This window comes from Ictalurus furcatus, chromosome 7 (genome assembly GCF_023375685.1).
Source record: "Ictalurus furcatus strain D&B chromosome 7, Billie_1.0, whole genome shotgun sequence".
NCBI lineage: Eukaryota > Metazoa > Chordata > Actinopteri > Siluriformes > Ictaluridae > Ictalurus > Ictalurus furcatus.
Genome location: NC_071261.1, coordinates 33,873,292 through 33,888,996, shown reverse-complemented (window position 1 = coordinate 33,888,996; position 15,705 = coordinate 33,873,292). Strand labels below are relative to the sequence as shown.

General features: G+C 40.1%; 1 protein-coding gene across 2 annotated transcripts in view; it reads right to left on the bottom strand.

Annotated features, from left to right (window-relative positions):
* LOC128610568 (corticotropin-releasing factor receptor 2) overlaps positions 1-15,705 on the bottom strand; it is a 70,575-nt gene that overhangs the window by 25,026 nt on the left and 29,844 nt on the right. The window contains exons 3-6 of one of the 2 annotated variants that reach the window (XM_053629962.1): positions 14,787-14,872; positions 14,389-14,495; positions 13,000-13,117; positions 8,314-8,467 (exon numbers count right to left, since the gene is read on the bottom strand). In XM_053629962.1, the coding sequence (XP_053485937.1) occupies positions 8,314-8,467; positions 13,000-13,117; positions 14,389-14,495; positions 14,787-14,872 (465 nt within the window). Of the gene's footprint in view, positions 1-8,313; positions 8,468-12,999; positions 13,474-14,388; positions 14,496-14,786; positions 14,873-15,705 lie in introns of those variants that run through there. The other variant, XR_008386381.1, reaches the window with a different exon arrangement.

Sequence of the window (15,705 nt, the reverse complement as noted above, 5' to 3'; positions counted from 1 at the left end):
CCTGTAGACCGTCCTCTTCAAGTCAATCTATAGGTTTTCTATAGGATTTAGATCTGAGCTCTGACTGAACCGTTCCAAACCGCCGATCATCTTTTTCTGAAGCCGTTCATTCGTTAACGTGGATTTGTGCTTCCGGTCGTCATCGTGCTGGAAGGTGAAACTTATCTTCATAAGATGCCTGAAATAGATCGGTATTTGGAGATTACATATTATTCCATTTATCCTGACTACAGCCCCAGCTGAAGAGAAGCAGAACTATAACTTGATGCTGCCACCACCATGCTTCACCGTGAGGACGGTGTTCTTCAGATGATAAGTTGTCTTGTTCTTGTATTAAACTTATCTTTTAGAATTACAGCCAAAAAGTTCTACCTTGGTCTCACCAGACCAGACCACATTTAACCACATGGTTTGGGGTGATTAAGGGCTTGAAAGTTTGTTTTTGTTCCATGAGAAAGTGCTTCCGTTGAGCCGCCCTTCCCCATCGTCCAAACATCTGAAGAATATGAGAGATTGTTGTCACGTTCAGAGAGTAATCAGTACTTCTGAGATGTTTCTGCAGCTCTTTTAATGTTGCTTGAGGTCTCTTGGCAGCCTCCCTGGTAAGTTTTTGTCTTGTCCTTTTATCAATTTTGGAGGGACGTCCTGCTCTTGGTGATGTCACATCTCCACTCGTTGATGATGGCCTTCACGGTGTTCCGTGGTACATCTAATGCTTTGTAAATTCTTTTGTACCCCTCTCCTGATCGATTCTTTTCCACAGTGAGATCCCCTACATGCTTTGCAAGCTCTTTGGCATCGGCAGTCGGACAAAAGCAAGAAGATGTGAAGAAACTCAGTCGGGGGTTAATGAGAATCACTTCACGGATGGCAGGTGCATGATAATTACTTTTGAACATGAGTGTGAATGCGATTGGTTTGTTCTGAGCAGAGTCGCATGTGGAAAAAGATCTGACGCTGAAGTTTAACTGTGGAGACTTTTGAAATCCACTGTGGATGGATAGATAAAGGGGAATAAAGTAAGACAGACAGACGGTGATGGAGTGATGAAAGACACGATGTTCTTTCTTCCTGGTGCTCAGCACTTCAGTCCTCTAAAGTTAAACAGCTCCTGAAACATATCACTGGAAAGGTTTTTTTTGTTGTTCTTTTCTTTCATTGTTGTTTTGGTAAAACCCCCGTCGCTTATCAGAATTAGTCTGATTTGGCATCTAAGCTCAGTGTTAGTTTAGATCAGTGTTTCCCAACCGGGTTGCCACAGCACCCTGGGGTTCCGTCTGATGAGATGTGCCGTGTAGAAATCCTTCAAACATTTATAAAATGTGTAGAAAACATTTCATATAGAAGACTAATATCTGATGTCTGAAATAATAACACAGACACAGAAATAATAAGAGAGACACACATAACAATAATAATAATAAATTATATATAAAATAATAATAATTACCTCCCCCTCGACCCCCCTCGCTCAGTATGCTTGACGTATGCGTGTGTTTTATCCTAATAATTAGCGTGTGACGATGCGTGTGTAGTAGAATATGGACAGATTTCTTAAAAGAAAAGCTCCAGATGCTTCTGGACCATCAACTTCATCCTCATGGAGCTGAAGACTTGTTTATACTTCCGCCTGACTCCACAGCGCGAGCCTCCACTGACTGCGCGCGCACCTCCACAAACGGACCAGGCGTTTATACTTGACACGCTCGCCGGTGTAATATTCTTTGAAACGAAAGGGGGCGACTCTGAGTAATCGTCCTATAATCATCCTATAAACCAACAGGAAGTAGCTGAGAGAAGTAGTAGTTTATCGGAACAACCAAAGCAACGCTTACAAACATGGCGTCTCGCGTGGAGTTGCTGAATGCTGAGGAGGAATTGTTGTGTTTGTTGTTGTTGTTTGTTTTCAGTAAACTTCACTAAAACCCACAGTATGAAAAAAGAACAAAGAATCATATAATAATCATATAAAACCCAGTAAACCTTGAGATTATCACTTGTCATTTTACAACAAAATACAGCTATAAATATGAGAACATGTATATAAAACTAACTAAACAACCTCAATTTATTTTATTTTATTCATTTCATTAAGATTTTTATTAAACATGGACCCACTCCATGCTGACGTCTTTTTTGCTCGGCGCCCCGTCGCGCTATTGCGAGTACAAACCAGGCTTAACGCTGTCTAGCATTAGTGTTTATGTAGGATGCACAAATTTTTGAACATTTTCAAACGGTGCCGTGACTGAAAACAGGTTGGGAAACGCTGCTGTAGACGAGGAGACGCTGACATCTGAGCAGATATTTACTTTAGTTGTAGTGATTCGCTCACTCGCTAGGAGCAGCCGGCAAATCAGATCTCATCTGACGTGGAGAGACGTGAAGATAATCCTGCTGCACACAGGGTGGAAATGAGACTGTGTGTGTGAGTGTGTGTGTGTGTGTGTATTATAAACAGCTCAGTGTCAAATAAAAGTAATTATGTTCTACGGTCAACACCTTCTCCAAATAAACATCATCTCCCCATCTCTCTCCATCTCTCCCTGTCTTTCCAAGATAGCTGTCAGCGCTGTTCAGTGTGTGTGTGTGTGTGTGTGTGTGTGTGTGTGGAGGAGTGTGTCACAATCGACTCGACAGCGCAGAACAGTGACATTCTGAGCATTAAATATCCATGCTGTAATAAATATAAAATGCAGAGACCCATTAAGCACGACGAGGTCACTTCCTGTTACATGCTTCTTCCTACGGAACGGCGAGGAGACGACGTTAGTGTATTCCAGCGGGGAAAATATTTAAATACACTTTCTTTTTATTCCTTATCTTTTCATTTTGACCTCCACAGTCCCTTTTTTCCTTTTTTTTTCCCTATTTTTTCTTATTCAGATGCCATTTTGTGCATGATTCACACAGGATGAATTTTCACATTTGCCTTCAACATAAAGTGAAATATCTGAGTTTAGAATTCAGCATCAGAGCTAAAGAATCATGTTTCCATTAAGTGTGGCACCACAAATTAGCACAACTTTAGTCATTTAGGATTTTCACTTTAGCTAGTTTTTTAAACCATCTGCCCAGCTGACAAAAAAAGGTCCCCAGGACGTCCCCTAAACGGCCTCTACGAACGTCCCCCGAACATCCATGTGTAGGGACGTTTAAGGGGACGTTCACAGGACATCCAGCGGCCAATCAGGACGCCTAGGGGACTTTCGCTGAAAGGAACACATTCAGTAGCGTTATGATTTGATATCCTCTGACGTCCTCGGAACCTCCGCCAGTGAACGTTATAAACCGGACCAAATGCGGACCTCAGTGGACGCTCGCAACATCCGAGGGACGTCCCCTGTTTGCTGGGTGTTAACTTAGCTAGCTGGTTACGTTTTGTTTTCGTTGATAACGTGCCTTAGCATTTATTAAATGTTTTCTTTACGACGCGCGAATTAGCGAGACGTGCGCGATCGAGGATGGTGAACGTGTTAAAAACATGCTGCTGTGCGTTCTGACATGACAGGATGGAGAACACCGCTAAATTCTCTTCTGGTCGGTGACATTTTGCCGCTTCTTCTCGTGATCAATCCGTTCCACTTTCCATCGCGTGGAAACTGTGGACGTCTCTCCATCACCTTCATTATATTATGTTTATTATAAATTCTATGAATTATATTATATTATATTATATTAAATGATATCTACCTCCTGGAATTCTGTTTGTGTGGCTGCTGATGGAATTCAGACTGGAGTCATTCACCGAGTACAATACTAAAGAGTACAATAATTAAATACTGTATTATGTATTATTTTACATAATGTTAATTATAACTATATCAAGATAAATTATTAATTATAACAATATCCTATTTCATTATTAATCATTTAATTAATTGTATTAATTTTATAATCAATAAAATCAGACGCTATCTCACCGAACAGGCTACACAGTTACTAGTCCAGGCTCTTGCGATAAAAAAAAAAAAAAACTGGACTATTGCAACGCACTACTCTCGGGCCTCCCAGCCAGCTCCATCCAACCCCTTCAGATGATTCTGAATGCAGCAGAACCTCTTGTTTTCAACCAGCCCAAAAGAACCCATGCCACACCTCCCTTCATCTCCCTCCACTGGTGTCCTGTAGCATCCACATCAAATTCAAGACCTTGTCTGGAACGGCACCCCACTACCTCAACACTCTCCTTGAGGTTTACATTCCCTCCCGCAACCTGCGATCGGTTAGCAACCGATGTCTGGTACAGTGCCTACTCAGTGATGCACATGGTCCCTTTCCAGAACCTTCAAACTGATCATCCCTCAGTGGTGGAATGAACTACCAACCTCAATCCGGACATGAGAATCTGTCACTATCTTCAAAAAACAGCTGAAGACCCACCTCTTCCGTGAACACCTAACAGGTCAAACTTTGGCCAAAGTACTTTTGAACCGTGTGGCCAAAATGTCCCTAGATTCCTTGGATCATATTGTGTTAAATGGACCCTGTGACATCGATTTCCACCTAATGAGATTTTCAGCCATCTTGGATTGTGTTAAAAACTGTTCTTTCCACTCCTCCTATAAAATTTGGCTCATCACATCTTCAGACCAATCCACACTGAAGATATCAAATGGAATTTTGATTTTCAAAACCGAAAAATCTGGCAATGAAGTCGTCAATCGGGACGTGACGCTGTGTCTCATTAACAACTTTTACGCATTGTCACGAAACGTCTTCAGGACTATGACCAAATTTCATGACAGTGCAACTGAATTTGGCAGACATCATCTTCAGAGTAAGCCTCACAAAACTTCTCAAAAAAAAAAAAAAACGCTTCATACACCAAACATTTTGTCCGTAATGGGCTAACAGCAAAGCCTCCAAACAGGAAGTGAGGGTGGATCTCAGCAACAACTTTGCGCACTGGCACAAAAGTTGGTAAGCCTCTCCAGGACCATGCCATGTGGCTATGCAACAAATTTCGTGACCGCACCACCTACTGGTCAAAAGTTACAATAACGTGCCAAAAATGCATCCATCTAAGCTGCATTTTTGCTACTCCTTCTCCAACTTCGTCCGATCTTCACCAAATTTGACTCACATCATTTTGAGACTCGTCAAAACTTACACTTGCACTTTTAAATTGCAGAAAGAAGAAGAAAAACATTTCAGGTCAGGGAGCAGTAGCAATCAAAACCAAAGGTCAAAGTAGTAACAGACGACACCACAGGTCACAGCAGTAGCGGCAGCTGCAGAAGCAATAACACCCTGCTGCCCATGTGTTTATCTAGACCTTTCCTCCTACTGCCTGTGGTCCAAACATACGCATCATGAGTGAAACTACAAATCTCTGTTGAATCCTTTTACCTAAAACGATACCTGTAGCACGTCTGTGAACGTGCATCTCATCGAGTCCGAGTGCTTGGCCCCTGAAAATGCTGCTTGCAGCTTTAATTAGTAATATTATTAATAACATGAACAGTTCATTATTATTCATTATGATCCAGGAGAAAAGCACTGAGTTTTTAATTAAGATGTTTTTTTTTGGTAACGGAATGAAACTGCACAGCTGTACTTTTCTATCGCAGCTGTTTCATCTTCCTCACTGTTGGTTTTTCAGCTCTGAGACATCGCAGACTCACAGCGTGATTGTTGTTTGTGTTTCTCTGCAGCTGAATGCTTTATTCATGGTTTGGTGACTAGCGGCGTGGATTACTGTAATTCTCCCCTGGAGCAGTGAACGTGAGCTACATCTGCCAGGCCACAGAGATAACTTCACGTTCACGTGAATGATGCGTTGTGGGAAAAAAAGAGGGGAAAAGTCAATCGCTTCAGGTGGCAGTTAATTTCCGCTTCACGCCGCGTTATGTGTGACCTTTAACCCTGAAATCCCACAAACATTACACCTGCTCTCTCTCTCGCTCTCTCTCTCTCATTCGTCTCTGCTTCAGTAATATAAACTCCACAAAATGTAGCTCTGCTTTACACCGATACTCAAACTCCAAAAGTATTGGCACCCTTCAATAAAACGAGCAATTTGTGTTTATAATCAAGAACAACATCCAAGAGTTATTTGCTTTATAATCAAATTCCGAGGCAAACAACTTCCTTAGACATGCTAGACAATTTTCAATGCGTTTCCTACATTACCCACAATGCCGTTGCTGATAGTGGTGGAGCGGGATTTAATCCTCGCTTTACGCCTCGACCTGAAGAGAGCGATGCGGCCGCGCTGTTCTTTAATGCCTTAGTCTGTCCAGCTGTCTTACCTCCTCATCTGTATATTCAGCCCAAACACATCAGCTCATCATCTCGTGCCTAGCCGAGCCTTAGAGTCGTCGCACAGCTGCGTTGCATTCTGGGATTTCCCATTAACGTGACACAACACATCAAGGCTAACTCACCGAACACATCACAGACTTTAATAATGAATCATATCAAAGGTTAAATGCAGGAAAATTATGTATAGATTTACTTTAACACTCCACATAAGAACTTAAGAACTGCATTTTCTCTGGTTTCAAAAGAAATGGCGCCCCAGTGAAGAGAATAACGGCACCGAATGGAGTTTTGGATTAGAGAAGAGTGTAGAACATAATAACATTTAAATTCTCCTGTGTGTGTTGGGGGGGTGTCACCATGCACAACATTTACTTTTTTTTTTTCGATGTTTGAGCAGACCAAGATGTTTTCACTCTTGATCTGCTCCAGCGTAGGAGATGGCGTTTTGTTTTTTTCCATTTGTGGGTGGAAGATTTTCAGTTTAATCCCCAATAAATCTATTTAACTGATGTTAGCTATATACGTGTGAAACGTTGGCTAAGTCAAACACACACTGATAGATTTTATTTCACATTAATGAACACAAAACAGTCTCAGTTTACCGTTAAGGAATGCGAGAACACCGCATCAGCGCATCTTTGAAAGTGGAAAAATGGGAAGTCGAGATTACTAATGTGAGACAAGGGGAAAGGGGGCGGGGCTTGCAGGGAGTCAGTTAATATTGGAGCATATAAAAACTTCTACACAACTGCCAATCGAGTTATTTCAATGTTAAAACGCAAAGTAACTGTAACCTCCTGGCAGAGGCGACCTGGTTTTGGATTACAATATCCTGGCACTCTGCATGATTCAGGATGCCATCGACCTTCAAAAGAGCCACAAAACCAGCTCCAAAGCTTCACAGACCCACCTCATGGTTTCACACTAGGTTCTCTTAACATGTACTCACAACCTGCGACTCTAATCGTAGCTTCTGTCGTGACCTGATGAAGTTCAGAAGCTTATTTTAGGGAAAGCAGATTGTTTTTACGGAGTGTGAGGAGCATTTTTCTGTTTCGACACTCAAGAACAAAAATGAATAAAATGAAAGTCGAGGAAACGTCATCACTCATGAAGAAAAAGAAAAAGAATGTGTAGAAAATTCAATAGAGCTTCAGTCAAGGGCTTTCTCTGAAAATTTCAGTTGTTACAGAACTCGACTGAGATTAATTAATTGGTTGATTGATTGATTGATTGATTAATTAATTAATATTAACGCTGATTAATGTTATCTGTGATGACCGTAGCATACACGGGATGACGAGATATTGGTTTTTATGCGTTCACTTAATAAATTTGCTGTCCTCTTGAGAAAACAATCAACACCACAAGCGTATCAGGAGTAATTAAGTCACCAGGTGTGATATCAGTAATTGCTTTTCAGTCCCTAAGGACGTGTCACATTTACAATCCAGCCACGGACTCCGGACAATCACCCACTCAAATCTCACCACATTCACCAACCAAAGAAACAGAGCGTGTCCATTTTCATTCATCACACATCTCAGGAATTCATCCACTTTAAATCTGGGAACTGTGTTAATTACACATCATTGTAACATAGTTAGAATGTCTAAAGCGCATTTAGAAGACAATCGTTGAACAAATTTTTTTTTTAATAAAATAAATAAATATTAAAACATTTAAAATGATAAAGTTGAAAATAAATAAGATCATTTAATTCCAGTAATTAATTATAACGGATAATTATTTTACCATAAAAAATACAACTGAAAATATTTTAAACTACAAATAACCATTCAAAGACAATTACTATGAAAAATATGTAACATGCTAAAAAGCAGTACGTTATTTTTTTAATTCTCAAATAAATGTGCAAAAAAAGACAAATGACTGGACTGAGCCACACGTACACATCTTTACATGCAGACTGTACCATGATGTTCAATTTATTCCATTTAATTTTAACTGAACTGTATGGTTTAGTACTTGATACTAAAACTTGGTTTAAAACGTAGCCGTAGCGACAGAAACGCATGTACTCACACCACCCGATGAAGAGGAAAACCCACTTCCGGAGCTTGTCGGTGGAGTAGGTCATAACGATGGCTGTGTGAAGATAACAGCCCTCCACGAACATCCAGAAAAAATTTGTCACCACAAAATAGTTATAGACGGTGGTTATGAGGCGACACCACGGCTGGGGAAAGAAATAAAAAGACAGAAATAAAGCTTTCTGACGATTTGAAGTGAAGATTTCTGTGATTGTGTAACATTCATGAAAGGAGTCTCCAGTGTCAGTGGTTAGCACATGTTTTTGTTGTTTTTTAAAATAAAAAAAAAAAGTTTTTCTGGATATAACGTATGTGAGAAATTGTTTCACAGATCATTAAATGTAACTATAAACTGATAAAAAGTACGACGTATCGTCCTTAATTAAATGAAAATTTGTTGGTAAATTTTGCTGTGGTGTAAGAGGAATAAAACACTCAGGGACGTGCTCGGTTCATTTTTTATTGTTTAATAATAATAATAATAATAATAATAATAATAAAAGCATTTTTGGGGCAGACCCAGACTCAGTGAGCTGTCACGTTCAGAGATGTGCTATAATTGTTGCGGAGGTGCTCCAGAAGGCAAGCTTAACTTAACCCTGAACTCTAGGTTGATTAACCCAAACAATGCTTACTCTGGGTTTTTCGGTTCCAGGACACCTGTGAGGAGTAAGTTCAATCAACCTCCTATTGGTAACTCAGAGTTAACGCGTGTGCGCGGCGAGTACAGTATATAAAGACATTGTCAGTGGATCACTGATTTGAGGAGTCACCATGGAAACCCAGAGCCGCATAATTTAGCAAAGCAGAGTTAGAGGTTTGAATGCATGCTTATGAGGAATATAAGCCGGCTATAACAAAAAAAACCACTGCTGCATCGGACAGAGAGTTGGCTTGCAAAAAAGTAACGGATCGAGTGTAAATGCGTGAATTTGTAAGTTCATGAATATATGAAAAGTTTCCTTTCATTACGATGCCAAACGGAACGTTGATACTATTAGACCCGTGCTGTAACATTTAATAGATAAGACTTTACTTTTAGCCCTCCATCAATTTCTTATCACTGTACCTAGTACTAATAATATAAAAGGCTTTATATTTTACCAGGTGGAATCCTTCTGGACCCAGAAGAACTTGGAGCCAAAGTCAAAATGAAACATAAAAACATTCTTCAAAATGTTATTTCATAAACTTCCTAAATTGTAACCTAACTATTTGGCCCAAACTTCGCTAATAGTTAGTTAGTTAGTTACAGTTACATTCATATAGAGCTTTTCTAGACACTCAAAGTGCTTTACATAGTAATGGGGGGGATCTCCTCAACCAACACTAGTGTGTATCCTCCACCTGGATGATGTGACTGCAGCCATAGTGCTCCAGAACTCCCACCACACACCAGCTATTAGTGGAGTCATGTAGCCAGTTCAGAGAGGGAGATTATTAGGGGGTGATAGAGAAGTGTCAATGGGGGAATTTGGGCAGGACCCTGGGGTTATACCCCTACCCTTTACCATAAGTGTTCTGGGATTTTTAATGACCACAGAGAGTCAGGACCTCGGTTTAAAGTCTCATCCGAAATACACGGCTGTTTGTATAGTACAGTGTCCCAGTCACTATACTGGGGCATTAGACCCCACACAGACCAGAGGGTGAGCACCCCCTGCTGGCCTCACTAATACCACTTCCAACAGCAACCTTAGTTTTCCTGAGGAGGTCTCCCATCCAGGTACTGAACAGACTCAACCCTGCTTAGCTTCAGGGGGAAACCAGGCAAGAGCTGCAGGTTGGAATGGCTCTGGCAAAGTCTATGTTAATGCAGAGGTATGTAAAACAGGTGGGGGACCACCAGCACCGTCACTCACTCCGGCTGAGGAGCTGGCACTGTCCCTTAATCAAGGGAGCAGTTCATCAGAGTCAGCTACATCCCATGATATAAGTGGCTTGGTAAAATGTATGCATAGCATATTAGTTCTTAGGACTTTTTTTAAGTTTCCAGTGCTTTAAGTGATCTATCCTTAAACACTCAAGATGACCATAAACTCTGCCACAGTCTAAAAAAGGAATTTAAAAATAACACTTTATTGGCAATGTTTCACTTGTGCATTATGCATGTTTATTTTATTTTACGGCATATGGTGTGTACTGTAATATTAATTGTAGTGCCCCTAATAGATGTTCCTTATGTCTTCTTATAGTAGTTGTATTTGTTTGAGAATGTACATTGAATATCTGATTTGATTTTCTTACAGTTATTGATGGACACATTGTATTAATGGACCCTCCTGCAAAAGCACATCCTGCCACAGTTGTATGTGATTATTGTCTTCAGGTATTGTTTCAGTTTGCTAGACCAAAAATCATTAGTAATTTGCACTGGATGAAGATAAAGAGACCACCTATGCTGTGACAGAAGTATAACACACATAATGCATTCCCTTTTTTAAAGATATGTGATTATTAAAACTTTGTCATTGTCCCCTTAAAGATGGGTGTGGACCTATAATATAAACTGTGCTTGGTGTTCAGCGCTGATCCATGATGTTAAATACATTAACGATTCATGTGAAAAATGGTAACGTTTCTGAAATATTCATCCAGACCTTGAAAACACATCTATATGTGGTCTTATCACACTCTCATGGCGAAAAAGATTTTGTAGAAACTATGCTTCCTTGTCCACAGGACATAATTCAAAAGGGCACGGCATGCTCCGTTTGCTCTCTGAAACAAACTAACCCTGGAACATAACTTGCTTCAGAGCAGGCTATGTTCAGAGGGTAAGTTGCTATGGCTACTTACATATCCTGAAAGTTACCTCCATTTTTGGAACCAAAAATTGAGGTTATCCGTTTACTCTGAGTAAACTTACCCAGGTAAGTCGCATAACCTGGTCTCTGGAATAGCCCCAGAGCCATTGTAAACACACAATAAAAATGTTATTTCATAGTAACCCTATCAGTCATGTGTTGTCTGTTTAATAGCACATTGAAGGGCTAGAATGGCAGTAGACAGTTGTTTAGACAGGTCTCAAAATGATGTGAGTGAAATTTGGTGAAGATTGGGTGTAATTTGTAGAAGGAGCAACGAAAACACTGATTCGATTAAAGGATTTTTCTACATGCAATTGTAACTTTTGACCTCTAGGTGTCATGAAATTTGTTGCATAGCCTCAGGTCATATTCCTGAAGACACGTACCAAGTTTCATAACAAGGCGTAAAGTTGTTAATGAGATACAGCATCACTTCCTGATTTGCAACTTCATCACCAGATTTGTTAGCTTGTTACGAGCAAACAGTTTCGAAAATCTACATTCCATTTGACAACTTTTTGTTGAGCCAAATTTAGTGAAATTTGGACAAAATCTGTAGGAGGAGTGGCAAAAAAACTGTTTTTAACAAAATCCAAGATGGCTGATGAGAATATCATGAGGTGGAAATTGACATCCATTGAACTCAGCATAATTCAAGGAATCTAGGGACACCTGGCATTGAATTTGGCCACAGGGTTCAAAAGTTGTGCCCATAAATGTACACTGAAATTTGGCCAAAGTTTGACCTGCTGGTGGCGCTAGAGCTTTGGGAGCTTGGAGACCAGATTTGGTGTATTTGTAGCTGAATGTGTCTTGAAGCTGTGCACCAAATTTTACAACTTTTTACCACACAGTTCTATGGGCTGCCATAGACACCCTAGCCAGAATAATAATAAAAAGAATAAGAATAAGAATAATAGACAGACTCCATAGGAAAACAATAAGTGCCTTGCACCGCTGGTGCTCAGTCCCTAAAAAGGTAGAATAACAATAAGGTGCTTCTAATAATAAAAAGAATAAATTCCTGTCTGTGTAAACGCCATTAGTGTTCTATAAGCAGTGCTTTTTCTTCCTCACAGAGACATTGTGGCTTTCTGAAAGGAACACAGCGTCTCCACTTGACATGCCCATAAGCCCGAGTTCCAGACAAAAAAGAGAGACTTCTAAAATGTAGACTTGGCATAATTTTGCTAAGTATATAATTTCAGAACTATCAGGTACCAGAAACAGGTCTTGCTGACTTTTTTTTACCCTCATTACAAGTTCTGTGATAAAATTCACACTGCATGAGATTGAGTCAGATCATGCTGCGTCAGAAAAAAATGAGTTTCTGTTCATCTTGGTCAGCGAGGGTGCTGAAACACTCCAGCAGGGTCACAGGAGAACACATGCAGCTGCAGCTTCCACTCCACAAAATGCATGACATGCAGGTTTTTTTTTTTTATAAACCCTTAATACAATTCTACGACTTACGCTGAGATCACGTAGCGTATATACCTCTGTAGAAATGTGCGTCCGTAGAGTTTTAGTAAGAATCAGATGAAGAGTCCCAATACCAGAGAATAAAGGATGATGGAAATGAGGAAAATATTCAAACATAAAAATAAAAACAAGCTAAAAAATGGTTCTCTGATTGTTGCCATGGTTACATCTCAGTTGGCTTTATCCGACTTCAAGCTAATTGAAAACGTTATCATTTTACGGTTTTAAAATGTCTTCCTGTAGTAGTCGAATGTTTTATATGTTCACAACTGATTTAAATAAACATATCTACACACACACACACGCACACACACACACGCGCACACATACGCACACACACGCACACACACGCACACACACGCACACACACACACGCAAACACACACCTCGTTCCTTTCGTGGATGTTGTGGTCGATGAGTTGCAGCAGAAGCCACATGATGTTCCTCAGGATGAAGGTGGTTATTAAATTCCAGTGAATTACATTCCTCAAACACCGGATGCTCCTGCAATCAACAACACACACACACACACACACACAGTCCCACTTTACAACTTCTGTTAAAGAGGCCATGCCTCCTTTTGTGGCTTTAGATTCAGAGACAAAAGTTACACCAGTATTTCCATGGAGAAAGTTCCTGGGCTTCAGAGTCGGGTTACACAGCTGCTTAAGTGGATTTTCTGAGCTCCACATTCAGATTATTATACAAATCACCTGCGTGTCGTTTACACTTCCTGAGTATCAGAGACAGGGTTTTTCAATAGCATCAAGACCACCACCTTTAAACACAAACACTTGGCTTGAAAATAAAAAAAAGACTAATATGATGATATATGAGTGAGAAGATGGAGTCTCATGCATCACCAATATATCGCTGCATGAATAGCGCTAGTTGTAGTTATCACATTAATCACTGGTTTAATTGAACAAAATGGCTTCCACGCTCATTATTCAGCAGCACATGGAATAGCACTTCATCCAGCGCAGACTGTTATTATACATTTTCTTTTTATATATCATGCTCTGACAGTGCACAACTTAATGTAGCCATGAGACACTAAATCGAGGTTATGAAATGGTAGTGTGTGTGTGTGTGTGTGTGTGTGTGTGTGTGTGTGTGTGTGCGGGATGTAGGAGATCTTATCACACATTTAAAGTGCACCTATTATGGTTTTACAAATATTACCTTTCGTTTAGTGTGTTATATACGTAGATGTTTGTGAATGTAAAAAAATCTGCAAAGTTTCAAAAATCAAAGCGCACGACAAACGGAGTTATTGACTCCCAAAAGAAGGAACCGATTCTGAACAGCTGAAACGAGTCGTTAGTGATTCTAGACTTACTTCCTGTACTAACCTACGTAGGTTCATAACAAAAAGACCCGCCTCTCGCCTCTGACAGCGCTAGACCAACCACAACAGACTGGGACATCTGACTAATCAGAGCAGAGTATGCTCTCTGAAAGGAGGTGTTTAGAATGAATCTTTTAGAACGAATCATTTAATGAGTCATTTGTGACACTGGGGGAAAAGGTAACGCTGCAGTTTAAATTATGAGCACGTTAAAGTGTTTTTTGACCTCGGATGCGTGTAAATCTATCATATGAGACCTTTAAAACAAAATTAGACACGTTTCAAATCCATAATAGGTGCACTTTAATGATCTGAGGAATTAATAACATAATATCAGTGTCAGTTTCTTCTTTAACTAAAGCATGCCGCCGATTTGAAGGATAAGCCGACCGAGCAGCTCTGTGTGAGTGTGTGATGGACTTACCTCAAGCACAGGAAGAGAACAAAGGCGATGACGAGAGCACCTACAGATATGCAGTGTCCCAAATAGTTGATGATGAGAGCGATCTTGTAGTGGACTGGGTACTTCCTCTGGAAAAGCGACACACAAAGGTCACTACTGAATAGCACGCTTCTGCTGTGACTGAAACAGCACGCTGCTCGTTACTTTACACAGCAGCAAATCAATTACGCCACAGAGCTAGCATGCTAATAAATGGAGCTAAAGGTGTAAAAGATTCCAATTACCAAGGACTGGAATTCGTGCCAGATTTCTCAAGGATCGTTATTTTCTTGGTCAAGCTTCCTTAATAAAATACATTCCTCCTAATAAGTCTCAGGCAGATAGAAAGGCAGAAAAAAGACAGATGAGTCATCACTCACCTTTTCCTCTAAAATGGGCTCGCAGCTGGAGTAGTTGATCTTGAAAGCCCATGTGCCGTTCTCCAGGCATTCTCTATACGCGCTCCCTGCAGGGCCGGAGAAGAAAAAAAACACAAATCAGCAGGTCATATTTATTCAAGTCGAGAGGGGGAAAAAAAATCATTTTTAAAAAGGAGCCATGAAAAACAGAAAAATAATATGCAGACAGCTGGAAAAAAAACACAATAAGATGAGTGCACTACTGAGAACAGTGTTTATTTCATCAGGTAGTAAACAGAAATCTGTGGAAGAAATATTCACATTTTACTGAGTTCCTATGATTTTAATTAAAGAATTTATTATTTACCACTCAGATAGATTCATTTTAAATTATCTCGCTCTCTCTCTATCTGTTTACCTACAGGGCGAGCACACGGAGGCAGAATTTGGCTAAAACAGAGGCGTGTCTCAGTTATGCACGATTCTGATCGTAGATTAAACACAAACATGACGATATTCATTCATTAAGAATGGGACACTATTGTAATAAGAGGCACAAGGACCAAAAAAAGGAGGAATGAACAAATGAATGCTTGGTGGATTAGCCTTCAAACCATGCACGTTTTCTTTACAGGAGAGTGCCTCGAATTAACCCAAACATCAGCTGGATTTTATTACAACCCCAATTCCAAAAAAGTTGGGACAGTATGGAAAATGCTAGTGATTTGTAGTGAGGAGTGATGTGTAAATGTACTTTGACTTGTATTTAAACAAAAAAAGTATAAAGAAGAGGTATTTGATGTTTTATCTAATCAACGGCATAGCTTTTTGAAGATAAACGGTTATTTTGAAATTGACGCATGCAACATGTTCCTAAAAAGTTGGGATAGGGGCAGTTTAGAACTAATAGCGGTGTGAGAAGTTGAAATAAGAAGGTGAT